We start from the raw sequence: 22,224 nt of genomic DNA on the forward strand, positions 1-22,224 counted from the left end.
CACGCACAAACACCAAACACGGTCCTGGAAAGTGGGAAGAACATCATAACCATCTAGAATCAACAATCTTTACATCATGTCTTATCTTAATTTAACACGAACATTGCACTATTATTTTTCTTTTTTATCACTGACACGCAGGTGGAGGGCGCTCACAGTTCACTTGTGTATCATTTTGCCTTGTATCCCGGGGCTACGCTGACCCCAAAAGCACTAAACGGTCCGGGCCAACAACATGATTGGTTCTTCCTGAGACCGGACTTAGCTTGTACTAAACACGGCTAACACAGCTGCATCAGGAATCCTCTTTTATTTGACATCCACCATGACTTGGTTTTATTGTATCAGATCTTATTTTGAGTCCATTTGGGTTAGTAAACGTGGCAGTAAATCGTGTGCACTAATGGGGCGAAATGCTCACAAGGAAAGATAATTTATTGTCTGGTCGTAGAGGAGAGGATGAAGTCACTGTTAGTGCTGGATAGCCTCAGCTTCTAATGTTTGATGAGCAAACACAAATCTTAGCTGACTGTGTAAATCGCCATCTGAACTGTTCCACCTCAGATCTCTGCTGTAGCTACTGAATAGAGCCCATTATCAGCTATTGTTGACACAAGTGTCCGGCACACGTTCACACCAAGGAACAATGCTGGAGCCAGTTTAGTCAAATGCAGGTGAAATGAGGATTATATTCGGTCTGTTACCATTTTAAATACAGACACTTGCGCAATATTAGTGTTAAAATGCTAACTTTCTTTAAAAAAAAAAAAAAAAAATTCTAAGAGGGTCTTGTCTTGAGAAGACATCAGGAAGAGGGGTGGATCTGTAGTTGTACTCTAGAAAGCAATAAACTGTTAGCTCACTGAATTTCTGCAGAAGGACGATGATCAAACGTGAACTATTCGCTTAGGGTTAATAAAAGTGTGTTTGAGGAGAGTGTGGGATCTATCACTTGTCTGGCTTTATACGCACCCTTTCCATTTCTCTCAAACAAGGTCTTGACTCCAGCCCACATTGTATGCCATGTATGGAAAGTCTTTTCAAAGGGAATGAATGCATGAATATGAAGTCAGATGACTGCTATAACAGTAAAATGAAGGGCCCAACTCAGCAGCAGACATGTTGAAGTTGCAATTACTGTTTTTGAATGGGGCCGGCTGCACAACTTGTCGGCAGGGTCTTTTATCGCTCCATCGCACCACCCTCAGATTCTCTTTCCAGATGGAGCAGAGATAGGCGCTTGGAGGCCCGGACCCCTGCAGATTCTGGGAGCATGGAGGCCTCCGCTGATCTCCTACCTGATGAAGGTGCTTTAATGTGGGCTCAGGTTTTAGCCGGCTCCCCTGTCTGGGTATGGGTCTGAGCGGACTAGGGCAGGTGTCAGGACAGAGGTTCACCCAGGGCATATGGGAGAGGTGTTTATATGAGAAACAAGTTCACCGGGGTCTGCATATTAGTCTGACTGTACAACATGGGGTGACTAGTGTTTGGTTATTTGCAGCTAATGGCCTGTAACATGTGCAGTAAGAGATGCCATGTTAGAAAGTCAAATGCTTGAAGTAATAAATAAAAGAATTGTGTTTCAGATCCACATGAATACAGTCATGTTGCTTTTGTGTCAACCATATAAATGTGTAAGGGCATCCAACAGAAGGAGGCGTAAGGACAGGGGTGCTCCGGGACACCAATTCATTTGCTCATTTCCTGTATTTGTTGATTAATTAAACAATGAATGTTTCAAACTTTCTGTTGGTTAAATCAGCAGTTTTGCTGAGTCCTGCGAGGCGGCTGCTCTACTGATTTTGGGTTGTACAAAAATAAGTCGAACTGAATATCTAACCTGTTTCAAATAAATGTGCACATAGCTGCACATTGGAAAGCACATGATCCGCTGTATACCATCATTCCATTCAAGTGCCAGTTGTATGAAAGGAAAACAAAACTTAAACAAACCCTTTAAATCTAAGCCCTGTTGGTTTAAGCAACACTTAATATTATCATATCTCATATTATCTTATATCTTACTGTGCAGCCCTTTGTGGAGAGTGCGTTTATAGAGAAGTGTCAAAACAACCTGAGCATTAGTGCGAGATACTGCGAGTTTCACCCGTATCATCTGTACATTAGCACACCTCTGAGTGCACACACCACCATTCCTCCATCATTCCTCAGAGGATTAGAAACCGAAAGACAGAGTAGTGCAGGGATGAGGCTTTCCTTTGACTCTTTGTGCTTGTCTTAACTGCAGTCCATCTGTAATTCATCTTAAATTGCATATAGTAGATTGTGTACATATAGACCTGGAAGAAACATACTATATTTCATTGACTTCCAGGAGCATACTGCCTATCCACAGGACTTTAATGAGATTGATACATGAGCTATACAGTATTTTTCATCAACAGTCAACTCCACCTAGTGGTGTTTGTACTGAACAAGAGTCTGGCTGCTCAGAGTAATGAACTGTTATGAAGGGAACACTACCCCAGTAACTGTTTATCTGCACTCAGTCTTGGTCCATTCAAATACTTGATGGGATCAATACTGATATTGAGGGATTCTGGATTTGAAGACTGAAATGAAAACCAGTACAGTTGTTTAGACAGAAATATGCACAACAGGACAAAACAGGGACTAACTCATTACAACTTAAAACCCCATAACTGTGCCAGGATGAAATGAAGACCACCACACCAAGACTAAGCAATGGCATCATAGATTACAAATATCCAAATGGTGCCTCATGAAACTAAAATATAAGACCCATATGACCTGCCAGTGTCCATTATTACTTTGAAAGGTCTTCATGTTCTCTTGTCTTGGCAGCTCTGAGGACCTCACGCTCCTGCTCTCACCCTCTGAGTGTTTGCTCAGACGAAGGAAATTATGTAATTAGCCAGTGAGGGATTGTTTTTGTTCCCTCTTTCCCCTCTTCACCCCAAACTTTTTCTCTCTCTAATTCAAAATGTATTTGTGAGAAATAGTCCTTTTAGTCACACCTCAGACCTCACTTTTTTCATTAACTGAAAGTGAAAGAAGTTAAGTGATCAATATCCGTCCTGTCTACAGTTTCACTGTATATGTGTATGGAGTGTGTATATTTATGGGCTGTGGTGGAGGTAGAGAAGCTCTGGTTTGCTCAGCCCTTGGTGGGTCAGCCTGTGAGCGACAGCAGAGATGGTGCAGTACAAAGTAGTAGAGATGGTACTTACTAGAAGAGACGGTACGTACTAGTAGAGATGTTACATAATAGCAGAGCTGGTACGTACTAGCAGAGGTCCAAAGTAGCATACAGCAGAGATGGTGTGGTACATTCTAGCAGAGATGGTGTGGTACAAACTAGCAGAGATGGTGTGGTACATACTAGCAGAGATGGTGTGGTACAAACTAGCAGAGATGGTGTGGTACATACTAGCAGCATCAGGGGGCAGGGTGCGGGAGGAAAAGCTGGCATTTGGCTCTCTAATTCCAGCCGGCCTGGAGGCCTGCAGCTCAGAGAAGGGCCTCACTGTTGCTCTCTGGATCAGCCAGGTATTGCTTACATAAAAAGCAAGTGAAAACAGCTGTAGGGATAATTAGCTTGATTCTCCATTACATGCCATGAGGGCCAATAACTAAAAAATGGAGTTTTGTTTGGGTTAGAGCTGCAGTCCGAACCAGGAGGAAGTTGTAAAAGTCAGCCTGAAACAGGAAAAAAGAACAAATGGGGAGAAGAAAATGTAGAAGAAAGGCTCTAGCGCTTGAATTGTTATAGGAGAGATGTTCTCTTTCAGGGACAGTTGATTGGCTACAAATACATTCACCACATATTGCTTGTTATTTTACTGATATAGCCTATACCAGGCCTGAAACATCTTGTTTTACATCTGCAGAGTATGCTGCTAGTAGGGGGCTCATCTTTGAACTTGTAATTGAATTTAGAGTGTTGCCTTTTCTTTAAGAGCGATAGAATGCTAACCACAGGGTACCTCTGAATGAAAGGGTAAGACAAAAGCACTGGTGGTCTGTTAAGAGCCCATTTAATAGGTTTATATTACTGCACTTAAAGAAAAGGGAGCATACTTATCTACACGCATGGGCTTGGTATGCAATATTTAGACTGAAGGAAATAGATGATAAAAATAGTGTTGGGTATTAACAAGGAGTAACTTTTCCTGTGGCTACATTTGATAAGTCAATCATTGTCCTTCTGCTCAATGAGTATTAATATGAGAAAGCCCTAACCCCATTGAATCCCACCATTTAGCATTAGCAGAGGAAGCGTGGAGGATGAGGGTTTGTGCAGGGAGTTGGAGATTGGAATGGCCGATTGCAGCTGATGCCGAATGGTGGCTAAGGGGAACATTTGATATGCCCATTTAAAGATATGTGTTGCTATAGCTATAACTCATAAAATTCATATTGCGTGTTGTATTCATTGCATAGATCTTGAGGTGAAGACAGAATGATCTCATCCAATATGTCTAAGTGTTAATGTTTTCGGATTGTACAGCTGGAGACTTTAGTATTGCTACTTTGGCTACTTCTTGACGTACAGTTAACATACAGCAGGGCCTCAGTGTATGTGCATGTTCACGTTTGATTAATGAAATCCTCCCCCCGTTGCACTGTTTTTCTGGCAAACTTCCTCCTTGTGTACAAATCTACCTAAAGATTAGAGTGTGTCTGGTTTGAATCAAACATATTTTTTCACAGTCCAGTCCCACTTATATTGAGACAAAATGGCCTAGCATTCAAGCAGGACAGTTGATATTATGGCTATCTCGTGGCATGTTTTACAGTCTACCATCTAACACTCAGTATGTCTTTGTATATTGCCAACTTTTAGTTTCTTTCCTTGATTACTTTATCAAACATAACCTTATATGTAGAAAACCTTAAGTAACCTCATCCAAAATGATGGGTTTACATGTTATGCTATACTGTTTTGTTTTTTGTTTTGTTTTTTGTTTTTTTTTAACTGTCTGCAAAATCGTTTAACCTTTTAAATGTTAAAGAAGACATGTATATGATTAAACTATAACATACATCCTTATTTTGTAAACCATAATACTGATTGTGGCTTAATATTAGAAAAAGGTCCACTAGAAATAGATCCTAGGTGTTTTTTTTTTAGAGAACTCAAGCCTCAAATGCAGGACAATGCAGGATAACTCAAACATGCATTAATCAATTGAAATACAACTTTAAGTTTATGGTGAAGTATATAAAATGGTTAAAGGCTCATATAAGCCAATTTTACATTCTCTTTTTATTTAATATTCTTTATTTTCATCAGAAAATAAATTCATTAACAATTTTGAAGTAGATTTACTAGATTTACTAGAGTACATTTTAAAAATCTGCCTCTACAATCCATCCAGCCAGTGTAACCTGCTTCGAATGAGAACATTTAACATTCTGCCATGTTAAATAAGCCTAAGCTGTTAAGCGTGCACACAAGCGTAACTGCATATTGACAGGCTCTTCCTCATTAGCAGGACAAATGCAGATGTTACGTGTGCGTTGTGCGCTTGTGTAGTGAATACATGTTTTGTGTGGCTGCAGAGGTGATGACTGAGGAGAAAGAGGAGCGGCCTTCAAACACATCTACAGGCAGGTCCCGCTCTCCATTATACCCTCTGCCCCGGGACGTATTTGTTGATTCTCTGCCCCGAGAAATCATTAATTTAGGTGCAGACGACAGCACAGAAACCTGAGAAAGAACACAAGCGAGCATGGACATACACTCACAGGCAAACAGCTTTACGAGTGCGCCACACACACAACGACCTCCTCTGCTCCACAACAAATGATGGCACTTTAACTGCAGGGCCTGTTTATTTACCCCGGCTTGTAATGGATGGTCCTTCCACGCCTCGCAGCCAATCAGAGAGAGACAGGAAGAGAGTACAACTGGGCACATTCCTCATGGTCATTCTTACAATGCTAACTGACTGAGGTAGAAAATACCAGGGTGGAAAAATAATTGTACTCAAGTAATTCTATGGTAAATTGTATCTAAATTGTACAGCTATAGCTAATTGCGTAGGTGAGCAAATCAACAAACCCAAATCCAATAAATGCACCATTACCATATCAACTAAATATAATGCAAGTCTATAAAACATGGACTGTAATGTGCCATTTGTAACAGTTGTCAAAGATAATATATGATACATGATGGTATTAGCAGTACATTCATTTTGACTACTTACCCCACTACTTGTGTTTAATTTCAGACTTTACCTGTGCACATCTGTAGCCCCCCAACACAGTGTTTCCAGGCCCAAGCTCCCCCCGTGACTGATGATAACGTCTTTGATGATTTGTCGTTATTTCGGGGTCTGTTTGCTCAGCCAATGAGGCGCCCCCAGCGTTCTAGACATACATCATTGTATTTTCACTACCTAGCCCCAGGACAGGACTGAGCTGTTACTGACTGCTGCATAGAGCCTGACTTTTAGACACACACATTCACCAACATCCCCCCCTCCCCCCCTTTTTTTTGTTTTTTTTTGTTTTTTATTAATGAGCACTTGATGTTTGGGCTACAGCCAGCTGCATTTAGAGCATTCTTAAGGAGCTCTGGAAAGTTGCCAGACAGGGGGAGGAACAAAATGGTCAAGCTAAAGCTGCAAAATAAGCAAGACATCAACACTAGAGCTAAGTGTGTTGAGCTAACCTTTCCTTTACAACTCTGCAATAAATGACACAAAATGATAAGGCAACCACTGTTACAGTTACACACTTTATTATGTGAACTTAACTCATTTACATTACAAGCCTGTGTTCAAACTTATTGTGTCAGTTTATAGCCTGGGTAAATAAAGCTGCTTGCATCTAAACCTAATGCCCTGATTAATATGTTGAAGGAAATGTAAAGATAAACTCCTCACATTACAAGTTAGTGTCTAAATTACAGATAAATGGTGAGAATTACCTCAGGAAGGATCAGTGAAAATATACCCACATTTTCATAACAATAAATCATTCAGTGTTTGGAGCAAATGATTTATTGTTCAGAGTGGAATCAGAGGAGAGATTATGTTGTATGAATTTCGGGGCTACAAGGGGATACAAGCCAAAGTACACAATCTTGGTTGCCTGGGATCCAGAATACACACTTCTCCAATACCTTACAAAGATGCGAGTCTGGAATCTGGTGGTCACCGGTTGAATCTCCCTGAGTTCAGATGGGTGTGGATTAGCCAATCAGGGACCTGCATGAGCCGTCCATATCAAAACAATGACGGCTGTTTAAGAGAGAAAGGAAAGAATATCACAGGGGACTGAAAAACATCAGATTTCTGTGTAATTAATGAGCGAAATACTTAACTCTGTCCATCTGAGGTGAGACAAGTTTGATTTTCTTCAAAACGATCAATGGGCTCCTTCGTTTCACTGTATCACTATATCACTGAAAGAGACCAATCCGATTGCACAGTATTGTCAGAATCTGACTTGAGGCATGGAGGAAGTAGTGACCAGCCCAGTCATTCTATATAAAAAATGCTATGATACTGTGGACAGGAAAAAATCTTGGTGTATAGTCCTAAGACTTTATAAATTGGAGGATTGAAGAATTGAAGCACAACAAAATGAATATGAACAAATTGCTAAAAATCATTTGAAAGGGCATGCAGCACCACCAGTGTATAATCTCTCCAGACAGAATTTGCTATAGCAACATACAGAAAGTGTTTAGTGAATGTGCCTCTTTGGAAATGCTATGGTTTAGCCCGGAATGTATTGTTTATTCCATTTCAGGTGCTGCTTAAAGAAAGCCTCAAAAACATGCATTTGTACTGTGAACAAACCCATCATGGTGTCACATAATGCCAGGCAGTGGAACATTCAAGCTCGTGGCAGTCCCTCCAATTACGCAATGCACCTTTAAATGTATCACATCTTACATTTTGTTTTTTCTTGTTTTTTTTTTCCAGGTTGAATAAGTGTGAGATGACAAAATGAATATTCAGCTTTCTTCAGATGCACAGCGAGTCACGAACTCAACAAGGCCTTGAAGACCAGTGTTATGGTAGACTGAAGTACATTCCACATCATGTTTGTTCAAATCTGCCCTGGGTTTCAAGGTATCCCGACATACTTCGCTGAAGCTGTTTTGTGGCTAGCGTGACCCAGCAGTGCTAGCCATACATACACTCATGCACAAGGCAGTTATGGAGTGTTTACAAGTGCAACTAAATACTGGACTTCTGTAAATACAAGGAGTTCAAGGAGTCCCTCATCTCTGGAGATTTCTCTCTTGACATACCGTGCCAAAGGAGTTGCGTCGTCCCTTACAAACTGAAACTATTTACTGGGACAAATCTGAATCCTCCATAATCCCAGTATAAACCACAAAATGCTCATTTGTTTGCCAATCAGCTGCATTCTTTGTTAAGGACTGCAATGAAATCTACAACCTAAAGATACCCACACAGGAAGCAGTTTGAAGATAAGCTTCCATCATGCCTACAGACTGTCCATTAATGAACAGAAAACGGACACAATAGACTTTCTGAAAGAACACATTGTTTATAAGACTCTCCTTCGTTTCTTTTCGCCTGCTGTGTGTTTGTTTAATCCACCAATATCATGTTCTGTTTGGGTTTTCTATGTCCAAAATTGTTTGATGTGTCACAAATCTTGGAGTTGGTGCGGCCGTATATGACGTACTTTGTGGATAGGTGAGTCATGACTGTACACCCATCAAGAATAACAAAGTGGCCACTTGCGTTATTCAGGACTTGAGCAAAAAAGGAAGCTATGATTGCTAGACAACTGTGTCGGAGTATTGCCACAACTGCTGATCTTGAGTTGTATCAGCATTCTGCAGTAGTTAGAATCAAGAAGAGCTGAGTTTGCAATGAGCGATTATAGTGTGAGGTGTAAGGTTCAATTTAACCAGCCAATAACTAGGAAAGTATGGCTGGGCAAAATGGCAAAAAATAATATTTTTTCCTCATGTTGATGTTGATTTTCAATATGATTTTTTTTTTTTTTTTTTTATCAAAATTAAAATAGCTATTTGTATTAATTTCCTGGACATTTCACACAAATAAATAGTCCTTTTTCCTCCAAACTCTGAACTCTACTCCTATGAGGCGACTGATTCTGATTGCACACATAGACAGTACATTACACTTTGTTGTGTATGAAGCAGGATAATACGTAAGTGGTCATAAAATTATTCCTGACTGGTCCGAGTTGTATTTTTAACAAAACATCGTCATTACTATTGGATGCAAAACTGCAGTTACCTGATGACTACCTTTGAAACCTTTGATATCAGTGACCACTCCTAGAGTAATTAGGGATTACATCAACTCTTTATCTATAGAATTACGTTTACAGAAAAAAATATTTCCTTTGAGCTTATCTAATAAGCAGTTTTGTACGTGGCAGTTGTGTTCATATTTGTTTTTGATTGTTCTCATGTATTTTTGTTTTTCTTCTTTTTTTTGGATTAAATTTGGTTTTACAGCACATTCAATATGTCTTTACGCATTGTTCATTTAATTGTGATTTTACCAGATTATGCTGCCAAAAAACAATCAAATGTATTTCTTGTTGTGCGCCAAACTAAGATAAATGCATTTTAATTAAGTTTAAATAGTAAATGTTGTTGGAAAATACGAAAATGCGTAATCATGATGCAATTCTCACCACTTAGAAATTTTTTTAGGGGAATCTGGCTGCAAAGAAAGTTAAACATTGCACTATTTCTTATGGTAACTTTAACAATACACTGCACCAAGAACAAATTCCTGCTCCCAGTTTTCATGGTCTACCAATTCTCTCTCCTTCTTAGTCTCTCATAAACTCAGCCAGATGTTGCCCGTTCTTTCTTCCTAAGGGAACAGGGACGTGAGGGCGAGTGGAAGGAGGGGCATCCTGGCATGGCAAATGACTACAGGGATCACACGGTGGTCGCATGTTTTGATGTTTTGAAAAGATATTCTAGTCTAGTACAATCAACTATAAATGTTTTTACACTGTGGTATGGGAACTATTGATGGTGTGATGATATTAGTCTAGTTCTGGTTAAGACTGGGTTTTGTCATCCCTTAGAATGTTTTTTGTTTGTTTGTTGTCTGAGGAAGTAGTTCCTACAGTGAAACAATTGAAAATAATTACTAAGTGGAATTTTTACTCAAACTTTTAGCTCAACCAGACATCTCATTGGTGAAGCAGCTATTCAAACGTTTATTTGTTTTATATGAGGCCTATCCTCCTTAGTCATACATTGCACTGGGATCAACCCATTTTATTTTCCATCTTCACTCAATTACCAGGGCACACTGCCAAATTGCCCAGGTTAATGCCCCTCCTATTCATTTTGCTATTGTTTTTCCTACTGTTATTTGAACCCCAACTTCCGCAGTGTAATTGCAAATAATCACTTAGTGGAACTATTGAGTATTTTGACCTCTGACTTGAACAACAAAACATCGTACTGTATCGCTGGTGTGTAGCTTCTAAAACCTGGATTAAGCAAGGATATAACATGCACTAAACTTGAACCAAGACAGGTCTTAACCTGGACCAAACTGTCTTTTTACGTTTCATATTTAATGCTTGTAGATCAGAGTAGGTCACTAGACTACGATAAACATAGACTTGTATTTTAATAAGACAAAACTATTTACAGAGTCCAGACCCAAACAATGAGCCTACCATAAAACATCTACTAAAGTAGGACTAAATCAAGACTGAACAGGGACTAAACGGGTGCATTCTAAAATGGACTAAGGGTTAACAGGCAGCAGAGGCCTAAAACAGGTATCCAGCTGACTCTGGAATAGACTAAATAAATTATAGAGGTTTAAACCATAGAGTAGACCCGTAGAAGATTGAAAATGAACTAGAATTTGAAAACCTGTGCTATAGAGCTCTCTGTTTTGAGATAATGTACCATAAAATAATAATGACCTTAATGGCTGTAATGCTCCAGGCCTTCAGGTGATGAGAGCGCCCTGTGTACATTCTGCAGTCTTGATTTTTACCTCACAGTAACCTGATCTGGCAACCCGGGAACAGATCCTAAGTCTCTCCTCTAGTATGGATAGGGTAATAGCCTCGAGTGCTTTATAAGTTTATTTTAGGTAATAGAGACGCTTGTTTTGTTACAGGCTGTTCCGTTCACCCCTCCCCTCCAAAACCCTCCCTCCCCAAAGTTTTCACCTACACTCAAATTCCTCCTTGGTTCCTGAAAGTTGCTGCTGGTGGTGGCTGCCTGGGCTGGAAGGCAAGATGAAGAAGATGTGAAAGAGCGCATGCGCCAAAGTGTAAGGGGGTTTTGCGGCTCACATCCACGCTGCAGTCGGCTAGTTTGTGTGGGGAGGCGACAGCAGCAGGTGAGACGAGAACAGAGAGGAGGGATAGAAAAACGGTGCGAAACGGGAATAGTCGCCGATACTTCTCTTCCAACAGACAGACGCACAACACACGGCGAGGACGCAGCAGCGCAGCACGACGCGCGCCGGTGGACGACAAAGTTTGGGGATCCTGGTCTACTGTCTGGAACTGTGCCGTGATTTTATTCACTGGATACTGCAAAAGGAGTTGTCACGAGCGGTTTCTGTTGTTGTCTTCGCACAGAATGGAAAGGAATTTGACAAGTCGTTTGTGGCGAGGATCTCTGTGTGGATTTTTGCGCAGGTAATTGTGCTACGGGCTGACTGCGCAAACGACTGGATTTTACGTTTGAGCTGCACAACCTAAGTGACAGAAAGGTGATATTTTTTTAAAGACATTACAGAGTTTCATGGGACAAATTGGCATTTTGTTTTCCACTAGGTATTTTTAATTTAAAATGAGATATTGCCCACAAACCTAAGATAAACTTTCCTTGTTGGTTTGAATTGACCTTTGACGGAGCGCTTTAATTGCCACCAGAAACATCAAACTTTGAAGTTATATTTCTTCAAGACATTACCTGGGAAGACAGCGATTTTTTTTTCTTTCCTACGGTGACAAAAGGGAATCTTAAATTGACCTGGACTGGTGTGCTCAGGGATTACTGCTTCTTGTAACGGGCTGCTCTCTGCACGGTGAGTTGTCTGCTCTGCTGTTATCTCCATGGCCCTAGTCCTGTGTTGTTTTCCAAAAGGAACTGTTTTAGTTGGACCCCGCTGCACTGATAGGCCCACTGCTGCTAAATTAACTTCTTGACAGATGAGAAACAAGCCACACAGAAAGACTGGTCCACTGATTGGCATCTTTAAATCAGGACGCGTAACCTTCATTAAATAACTCTTCTTATGCCCGGTGCATGATGGGCATTTCAGATCCAGTGGGAAAGTGTTTGAATAGTTTACTTAGTGTAAAGTCTTTGCTGCTGTTCTCATCATAAAGCCGTGCACCTGGCTCCCTCTCCTGGCTTCTGCAGTTCATGTCGCCAGGAGCGCGGCACGACGCACAGGAGGCTGCTTTTAAAGATTTAGTGTAAATGTTCCAGTGTAGCTTTAGACTAGTCCTGGTTACGGCTGCAACAATTGAACAAACGAAATTGTAGAATCTAGACAATATATTTTTACTTGCATTTTACCGGCTATAAATTCCTACAAGATCTCCCATCTGCAGTGGGGCGAGCGCTGCCGAAAACTTGAGTTTTAATCCAGAGTAAATCAGAGTCTCAAACGTAAGTGTCACAGTGAGGCCCGTGTGAAAATACTCACTCTGAATGAGCCTCTCATTCTAAACAACAATACAAATACAATGCAAATTCTCTTCTGTTTTTCTTCGCCTGTTTTAGATCATGAACTTGGGCTGAATAATTATTTAGTGATAAATATAAATATGTCTAGTGCATTTACACGTGCACCCGGACCTACATTTCACCTTCAAACCTGCGCAGAATTCACGAGTTTAAAATAAATTAAAAAAAATATATATATACATTTTAGTTACAATACACAATGAAATAAAAAACAAAGAAACAAAAGTAGCCTAAACACGTGCGCGCGTTTAGTGCATACGTGAGCGCGCGTGCTCGTGTCTGATGATGAACTTGGCCCCAGTTTAATCACAGTCTGACACTTCAGCAAATGAACACAGAGTCTGGCACGTTCACACCGCTGTGGATTTATGATCGCCTCAAACGCAATGTCAATGCTCTGCTATATTATAAAAATATTTTGTATGACACATTTGATAATAATTAGGTTTAATTTACTATTGCCCTTTTCATACATTTTACCACAAGGCAATTGTCTATTTTATATGACTCTATGAAAATTACAGCAATTATGTCAATATTTAGTATCAGGTTTAGAGTTTACGGCCTAACAATTTAAAAAAAATGTTGTACATTGTAAAATGTATTTTTTCTGTCATATCATTTGAAACTATTTCTTTTTAAGGATACACATTTCTGTGTGTGCCTCAGTCCAAACTGCCGCCAACTGTCTACTTTTAGTCAAGATTTGTCTTTTGCCCTAATGGGCTGAAAAATCCAGAAACACTGTAGTTTTTTGTTTTTTTTCTGTGTATTTAACTCATGTTGTTTTGTCCGTCAGATTGTCAGTATGAACCTGGGGCTGAGGTGCGTGTGCCGGCCGCTGTGCTGGCCTTTCGGCTCCGCGACGCTGGACTCCAGACACTGTGTGTTCGCTCTCACTATCCTCACACTCCTCATGCAGGTGGTGGTGGAGGCCAACTCATGGTGGTATGTATGTTTTTACTCCCCTGCATTTTATTGAAGGGGGTTTTATGTTTTTTTTAACACCTTCATGTGAAATTGGATTTGAACCCCTGCGCTGGCCAAGACTGTTTACAAAAGTAAAATGTTCACTATGGCACACTTAGTTTGTTTTTAACTTATATTCTTGCTTGGCCAAGACAAAATTATGAAAATTATAGAAAACGCAGTGGTGTATGAGTCACCTTCCAAATATGTGCAAATACAGTCGCAGCCTGTGTGCGAATGTTTGTGAATATTGTCCAGTTTCTGGTAATGTTCACTGAAATGTCTATATTTGTGCACTCACCGTACGAGCCACTTAAATACACCTTTGCACTTGGTAATTTGGTTGGAGACTACAGTAATTGCAGTGTCAATGAACAGATTTACTTTATATGTTAATGACAGAATTTATATGAGTTTGAATTATTATTTCATAATGATTCTTTAACAAACACAATAAACATCATGTGTTGAATAATATGATACCAGTATCACTGGAGAAACTTCATTACTGAATGGACAAAGTTTAAATATAAACACGTGGAATTTCATACTTGGATTAAGACTAAATAGACAAAACCTGGTTCAAAGTGGTCTAAGCCAGGTATAAATTACAATAAAAACAACATTTCACCAATTAATGTCCTTAATAAGTCACATGTGACTGTAACATTATGGCAGTACATTTACTTTCAAAATCTGCAATCCTCTAACATTTTTATTGTGCAGGCATACTTTAAAATTCATTGTTTTGGAAAGAGCCTCCATTAAATCAGCTGAAGTGCAGGCCCGCTGAAGGAGCTGCGAGCCCAAACTGTTAGTCTGTTTCCGGTTTGGAGGGGACACAGGTGTAAATGATTTAGTGTTGCAGCAGCAGAGCCTGAGTGGCTGAGCGCACAAACTGAGCTGTGTGCGTGTGTATGTTGTGTGTGTGTGTATGTTGTGTGCATGCGTATGTTGTGTGTGCTCATGATGTGTGTGTGCGTATGTTGTGTGTTTGCGTATATTGTGTGCACGTGTATGTTATGTGTGCCCATGTTGTATGTGCTCATGATGTGTGTGTGTGTGTGAGCATGTTATGTACGTGAACATGTTGTGTGTGTGCATATGTTGTGTGCTCATGTTGTGTTGGTGCTCATGTTGTGTTGGTGCTCATGTTGTGTTGGTGCTCATGTTGTGTTGGTGCTCATGTTGTGTTGGTGCTCATGTTGTGTTGGTGCTCATGTTGTGTGTGTGCTCATGTTGTGTTGGTGCTCATGTTGTGTTTGTGCTCATGTTGTGTATGTGAGAATGTTGTGTGCGTGCTCATATTGTGTGTGTGCGCATATGTTGTGTGCTCATGTTGTGTATGTATGTTGTATGTGTTATTTTGCGTTCCCGTGCTGCTGCTGAGTTCCCCCAGTCGATCGGGTTACACTGGGGGCTAATTGTGTCTCTCTTGGGGCTTGGGGATGGGCCGCTCTAATTGTCCTGTGGCCTGGAACCAGATGGTGAAATGAGTGCGAGTCTTCAATGAGTCATTCAAAAATGTAGCTTTTGTATCCCTTTGTAGTTCAGTATTGCACTTAGGGCCACTTTTTATGATCACATGAGGGATATACTTTATATATACCAGTTGATAACGTTTTTTGCTTTCTCTTTTGAGGTTACCACTGAGAAACATCTGCCTCTTGGTTGGCATGTGTTAAATTGCTTACTAACTTTTTTAGTGTAACTTTTTACCTTATCCAGGCTTGGGAATGACCCATTGTAGATAAATAAAGTCATGCTGCTGTCTCATGGGAGCGTTTTGTATATTTACATACAAATAGTGTGTAATCAAATTCTGTATTCATTTGGCACACATTTTTCAGCAGATAACGTTCCTCGATCGACACACAAGTTAAATTATGAATCGTCCACTACAATAAAATAAAAAGAAAACTGAGCCCTTTTACATTTGCATATTTAACCCCATTATGTCCTTGCCCTCTCAGGTCTTTAGCCATGAACCCTCTGCTAATTCCCGAGGCCTACATCATCGGAGCTCAGCCTCTGTGCAGCCAGCTGGTGGGCCTGTCGCAAGGCCAGAAGAAACTGTGCCAGCTCTACCAGGACCACATGCAGTACATCGGGGAGGGCGCCAAGACGGGCATCCGGGAGTGCCAATACCAGTTCAGACACCGGCGCTGGAACTGCAGCACTGTGGACAACTCCTCTGTGTTTGGACGCGTCATGCATATAGGTAACAAGACACACACATTTCACTGTTTCATAAAAACATGGAACGTTTTGAATTTTATTAAATATCTCATAAAAATCTCATAAAGTCTCATTAAGTGGTTCTAGTTAATCAAAAGGATTGCAGTTAAATGGCTGTGTTTAATTGCAAACTACATACAGTAGTTTGCACAGAGGTGGGTAGGTTTAATCTTTAAAAAAGTTCTTCACATTTCATTTCCTCATCAAAAATAATAATGCAGATTTCCTGGTAGAAAAGTGGATTGATTGCAATCAGTGTAATTTATTTTAATATTTGACTTTGAATGAAAATGAATCTGGAGTTTGGGATACATTCACGCATAACATAAAAGTTCAAAATTAGCTGTGTGCGTCATTCTGGTGCCCTCAGCATTTAAAAAAAGCTTTAACTGCATTTTATTTTATTTTTTTTAGCTTGAAATGGTAATTAAGTTATAGCATATGTATGTCTAAACGTAAAGGTCACGTACTCACACAGTTTCTGTATGCTTCATTTACCTGACTTTGGATTGGCCATTGCTTCATTGGAAAAGTGTATAGGACTGTTGCTTCTTGGCAGCCGTGTGAGGGAATGGTTGGTGAGTGAGGTACACGGTAAAGAACTTGTGGCTTTCTGCTTCTCATCGAGTTAGAGGAAAGTATAGAAACGTAAAACAACATAGAGCTGCTTACTGTCAAATTCTCATTGGTTTTGCATTTGTGCTTAGAGCTTCCTAAACCATCAACATCAGCTCAGGCACAATGTCATGATGCCATTAATCAAATTGGCTATTATAAAAAAATTAAGTTTCATATTAACTTTTTTTTTTTTTTTTAATGTGGAGGTTTGAGTAATAGCATGCAGCAATTTCTATTCTTACGTCAGGAAAGATTACAATATGGTTTTCCTCTTAGTGCGGATCGTTTACAGATAAATATTTTTCTTAAGAAATGTCTCTAAATTCAAGTAACTTCCTCAGAAATGGTTTCACAGCGAGGTTTGTGATTTATGCAGGCCCGCCAAAACTTTGGTTTTAAGTTTTTTAAATCCACAAATGCAATCATGGTAATTAATAACGGGGGAGATATGAGAGCTTTTAAAAGGTTTTATAGACTGAAGTTTGGAATTAATGTTCAACAACTTCACTGTATTATTGTATTGCTCGTACAATTATACATATTTCATAACGCCGTCTTGCCTGAGCACACAAGGCCTTCCCTGTAACACTCAAAGCCTGTCAGTCAGTCTGCTGGCTTCATACAGCGCTCCAGGGGGTCCTTAGACTTGCTCCTCGGCCCACTGTGGTTACTTTAGGCTGGGATACAGTTGAACCAAACTCCCAAATGGTTCTTTCAATTGAGTGAGACTGCAAAGTGGAAGATGGCAAAATGTGAAACCTGCCAATATCCTAGGGCTCAATTAAAGTTTGACTAATATATCTGATAATCTATTGCCAAATGTACACAGCTGGGTTTCTTTTTGCTTAATATTTTGAAGTGACTGCACATTTTCATTAAAGGGAAAGCCATATATTCCTATACATTCTTTACTGTTCTGCTTTCCCTTCACTCAAATCTATTGCCCTTGTCATGTGTCTTTCTCTTTCCATCTGTTCTTCCCATTAGATCGTATTTTCCTCAGATTTGGCCCGGCAGGTAGACAGTATAGACTTCATTCAGATATTTTAGTGGCCCTTGTCTTTAATGTCAGCATACTTTGGTCAGCTGTTTTGCCTTTTTGCTTCTTATCTACGCTCTCCTTGTAGACTGTGGCTTGGTAAAGTGGTGCTAATGGGGGGAACATCCACTGACAGCAGGGGAAAAATGCTTACACGTATCTCTTTCTTGTATTGTCTTGAGCCCTCCCAGCAGAGGAAATTTGTGGTTAATGGCTAGTGGCTCCAGCATCCCTCACTTGTGACAGATACAACCAAGAGAGCTCTTCTTCTTGTCGATTCTAATTTGAGCTGAATTAGAGCGTGCATGCTTTGAGGGGTGTTGGTCACTAGAGGGCGTTGCTTTCTCTGGCTGAATCCCAACAACAGCAAACCGAACTCTGCACTTGAACATGTTGGTAATGAGGAGCCTGCAGCAGTTTTGGCTGGAGCGCTCTGAAATCTTAAGTGTATGGTGAGTGCTGTCATATGACATCACATCTCCTCTGTCTGGGGATTCTTAAAGGAAAAGGACACTGATATGGCCTCAGTATAGAAGAAATAAACATAATGAAAAATGGATCAAAATACGAGGAGCTTGGAACAGTCTCTAAAAAAGGAATGTGATGATAAAACGTAACAAAAATACTAAAATAACTTAATTTAAAGGTGCGCTATGTAACTTTTCTATGGTGGACTGTTGCCACCATCTTGTTTTGTTATTGCTTTTTAGTTATTGCTTGATGGTTAAGTTTAATGTCATAGTTTGGAACATATTAGGCAAGGTAATAACATCTCGCAGAGTTTGTATATCCACGTAACTATTGGATTTCAACTTAAAATTCAAACATTTACTTTGTGATTGACCCAGTATATCCAATGTCCTTACAGCCAGCAGAGAGACGGCCTTCACCTACGCCATCAGTGCAGCAGGTGTGGTGAACGCGGTGAGCCGGGCCTGTAGAGAGGGGGAACTGTCGAGCTGTGGGTGCAGTCGAGCGGCGCGCCCCAAAGACCTGCCTCGGGACTGGCTGTGGGGTGGCTGTGGAGACAATCTCAACTATGGATACAGGTTTTCCAAGGAGTTTGTGGACGCTCGCGAGAGGGAGAAGAGCTATCCCAAAGGCTCGTACGACAGCGCACGGCAATTGATGAATCTACACAATAATGAAGCTGGAAGACGGGTAAGATGATATGAGATGGTGAAGGGGTGAATGCACTCTCTGTGAGCCACAACCCCCCTTATCTTGTTTTTGTCCCCTTAGAATTATGAGTCTATCTGATGTTTCCTGAATACCCGATGATCATTTTAATCACTTCACCTGATGATCACTTTAAAACTCAATATCTCAGAAATACCCAGAACTCATATAGAACCTTATAATTCTAAGAGTATGTTATGTTAGTCTTGATGTGCTTTTAATTGAGAGAAAAAAAAAGTTAGCACACCTGGACTTGTGCAACATTACTGAACAAAGTGCAGACTACAGTGAAACGGCATGGGGAGGTTTGAAGTGAAAAAGTGCAGGTCTCTGTGAGGAATCTGGCTGATGATCTGTGTAACAGTTCTGTCTGCTCTCATTACCACACACTTTTATCTCTGTGCTGTCAGATCACACAAGCCACTCCATCTCTCTCTAAACATCTTGAAACCCCCTCAGACGTGTGCCGTGCCAGATATCTGCTGCCAGGCCTAAAAAAGGACAAATAACTGTAGCATGTTTTGGTTAGCTTAAGAAACACGAAGATAAGTGCCAACTGTGATTATTACAAGACACAGTGGTGTCATTTTTGTATGCCTTACAAATAAGATATTTATTCAAAGTGTGGAATGCAGGAGGAGTGGATAAGGGATTAGAATAACATAATTGTGTATATTCCATCATACAGTACTACACTGAGAAAAGTTTTCTTTACAGTATATCCTTGCCGTTTAGCCTAGTTTTTAATTCTTTTCTCATCCCGGTTCAGACGGTGTCCGACCTGGCCCACGTCTCGTGTAAGTGCCATGGGGTCTCAGGCTCCTGCAGTCTGAAGACCTGTTGGCTGCAGCTGGCGGACTTCAGAAAGGTAGGAGACGCTCTGAAGGAGAAGTATGACAGCGCTGCAGCCATGAAGCTCAACACGCGTGGCAAACTGGTCCAGCTCAACAGCAAGTTCAACGCCCCAACCAACCACGACCTAGTGTACCTGGAGTCCAGCCCGGACTATTGCCTGAAGAACCAGAGCACCGGCTCTCTGGGCACTGTGGGACGCCTGTGCAACAAGACCTCTGAGGGGATGGATGGCTGCGAGCTCATGTGCTGTGGGCGGGGCTACGACCAGTACAAGGCGCAGATAGTGGAGCGCTGCCACTGTAAGTTCCACTGGTGCTGCTATGTCAAGTGCAAGCGCTGCACCAAAATCGTGGACCAGTTTGTCTGCAAGTAACAGACGGAGCACATGTTTTGTGGTCAGACCAGTGTGAGGAGCAAAGAAGTGAACGAATGAAAGAAAGAAACTATATAAATTATATTTATAGAGTTAAACAATTATGCCTTTGCAAAAAGACTTGACTTTTTTTTTTTTTTTTTTTTTAAACAACAAATCAGAAACTGAGAAATATTTATTTTGAGATTTTATTTTGGCCCAGACGTCAACAGCCAGATTTATACCCACCAAATGCCTGAAAAACTGTTGGAAAAGCTCTCTGCCCAGTCACCTTCAACCTTTTTTTTTAAATTTGGATATTCAAATGGACTGAATTGGACTCCCTTCTTCAAATGTTGTAGAATAGTTGAGTTTGGGGCTTGTTCTTAAAGAATGACTGAAGAGGATGCCTGTGCGTATGGATGTTTTGTTCACTGGCCCAGTTCTAGACAATTACATACTCGCCTCATTGACCTTACGGCATTTCAAGTAAGTAACACTGGTGGTCCACGTGAGTTCTTTGGAGTACATTGGGTACTACACAGAGGGCTAAGATTGGGGATTGGGCCATTTTTATTAAGCTGTACAAGTGCCTTAAAAGTTCCCCGGGTGCTGCAACAATCCCTCAACCAATATGCACTTTTAGACAGAAGCTAATACCTGTCTGTATGTGTTAACCAAGAGTAATATTATAATTGTTATTGCGTACATTCTTTTCCATATTAACATCAAGTATCCATCTAACATTATTTTACAATACGTAAATGGTTTCAAGTATATATGGGCAATGTTGTAGTGGTGACTTTATCCATTCTCTGTGTATATAGTATGTCTATCCAGCCAATCAGTAAAATGTATTTATTTTTTTAACCAGACTTCAACTTCAAGCCACCATCTCCATGCTATTGTTTGTTGGCGTTCTCTTCAAGCTCTTGTTTTGAAAGTCACTTTGTATGTTAGTTGTTCTTGCGGCTCTTTCACTGTCTTTGTAAAGGGAAATGCACCTTATTGTTATCAAAACACATAATCTTTCTGTTCACTTTTCATGTTGGTTCGGTCAAGAAAAAAAAAAAAAAGAAACGTGTATCTGTGATTTTAATGTGTGCACCAATACCACTTCCTATCTGCTCACTGTCCCTGTGGTGATTCTCCATAGACAACGGCATTATGTTTTACCAATCCAACCAAGTGTATTTATAAGCTTCTCCATGGAGTTGAGGTTTGAAAATGTGTTAATATAGCTGATATTTTGTTACTTTTTACAAATTGGCTCGATGCTCTACTTTATTTCAATAAATATCCATATAAAACCAGCACTTAAACCTTCATGTATTTTATTTATTTGTATGTATTTTCCTTTGAACACTTTGGAATAGTACTCAGTTTAGTTTTCATGTTTCCCGAAAATAATTTAAAGCGATACTAAAATTCTTAAATTGGCATCTCTATCTTTTTGGTGGTCATCGTCTTTCTATTGTTCCAGTGCCTGTGGTTCACTTTGAGCAGCTCCGTGTGGGACTTGTAGATTTTTAAATGCTTGTCGAAAAGATGACTGACCTCATCATAAATTTGTGGAGTTCAAGAATTTAAGAGAAGAGGAGAACTGTGGGTAAATGAGGAAAAGGATTAGAAGCGAGTGGAGAGGAGCTTTAAGGAACTAATGCTCAGTCAATCTTTCATAAAAAGACCCTGGCGCTGCCTCATGCTTACACTTAAAATGATCTTGGCATAAGCCCGCATGTGTAACCCTGGCATTTGGTCCTGTAAGTCACAGTTCTGCAGAAATTGTACTGTATGCGATACTGAGGTCACCGAAAACTATAGGAAAGATAGATTTTACAGGCACAAACCAAAGGTAGCAGGTCTTGGCATATTTGAACTTTCAATAAAAAGCAGTGTGTTTACAGGCGTATAAAATAAGATTGGGACTGCTTTCAACATGCACGAAAAAAGATTCAGAAAAGATTACTGAAAGTGGAGGTACCCAAGAAGTTACCCAAATACACATGGTTTTGATGCTAGTATTTTACTGTTTTAAAACGCTAATACTTCTTTCCTACGCCACATGTACTCACTACCCCGTACGAGCGCCTGCAATTACACCAACTACCATCTTGTGTTACTCTATGAAGCTGAAAAAATTTGTACATAAAGAGAAACCAAAACAGAATTAAATCAGATGCTTCGATGTGATTTATAAGACCCAAATGAAAATCTCCAGGTGCAGTGATAGTGTAACTGAATCCACAGGTGCTCTGCCCTCACTGA

General features: G+C 40.3%; 1 protein-coding gene across 2 annotated transcripts; it reads left to right on the top strand.

Annotated features, from left to right (window-relative positions):
- Positions 1–11,231: 11,231 nt before the first annotated feature.
- Positions 11,232–21,266, top strand: wnt5a (wingless-type MMTV integration site family, member 5a). 2 transcript variants are annotated; one of them, XM_055222917.1, is made up of 5 exons: positions 11,232–11,342; positions 13,506–13,654; positions 15,649–15,896; positions 18,439–18,731; positions 19,519–21,266. In XM_055222917.1, exons 1-5 carry the CDS (start codon positions 11,262–11,264, stop codon positions 19,975–19,977), a joined length of 1,230 nt encoding a protein of 409 aa, XP_055078892.1. In that variant the 5' UTR covers positions 11,232–11,261; the 3' UTR covers positions 19,978–21,266. The 2 variants fall into 2 exon arrangements, with proteins under 2 accessions (XP_055078892.1, XP_033825414.1); XM_033969523.2 differs by having other exon boundaries at positions 11,272–12,038.
- Positions 21,267–22,224: the final 958 nt, after the last annotated feature.

This window comes from Periophthalmus magnuspinnatus, chromosome 7, assembly GCF_009829125.3.
Source record: "Periophthalmus magnuspinnatus isolate fPerMag1 chromosome 7, fPerMag1.2.pri, whole genome shotgun sequence".
Lineage (NCBI taxonomy): Eukaryota > Metazoa > Chordata > Actinopteri > Gobiiformes > Gobiidae > Periophthalmus > Periophthalmus magnuspinnatus.

What these genes read in the sequence shown, in the direction of transcription:
- wnt5a (XM_055222917.1), top strand. Translation starts at nt 11,262, where the DNA reads ATGCGCCAAAGTGTAAGGGGGTTTTGCGGCTCACATCCACGCTGCAGT. An exon ending in TGGGGAGGCGACAGCAGCAG is followed by an intron (nt 11,343 to 13,505) that starts GTGAGACGAGAA and finishes TTTGTCCGTCAG; the next exon opens with ATTGTCAGTATGAACCTGGG. An exon ending in TGGACGCGTCATGCATATAG is followed by an intron (nt 15,897 to 18,438) that starts GTAACAAGACAC and finishes ATGTCCTTACAG; the next exon opens with CCAGCAGAGAGACGGCCTTC.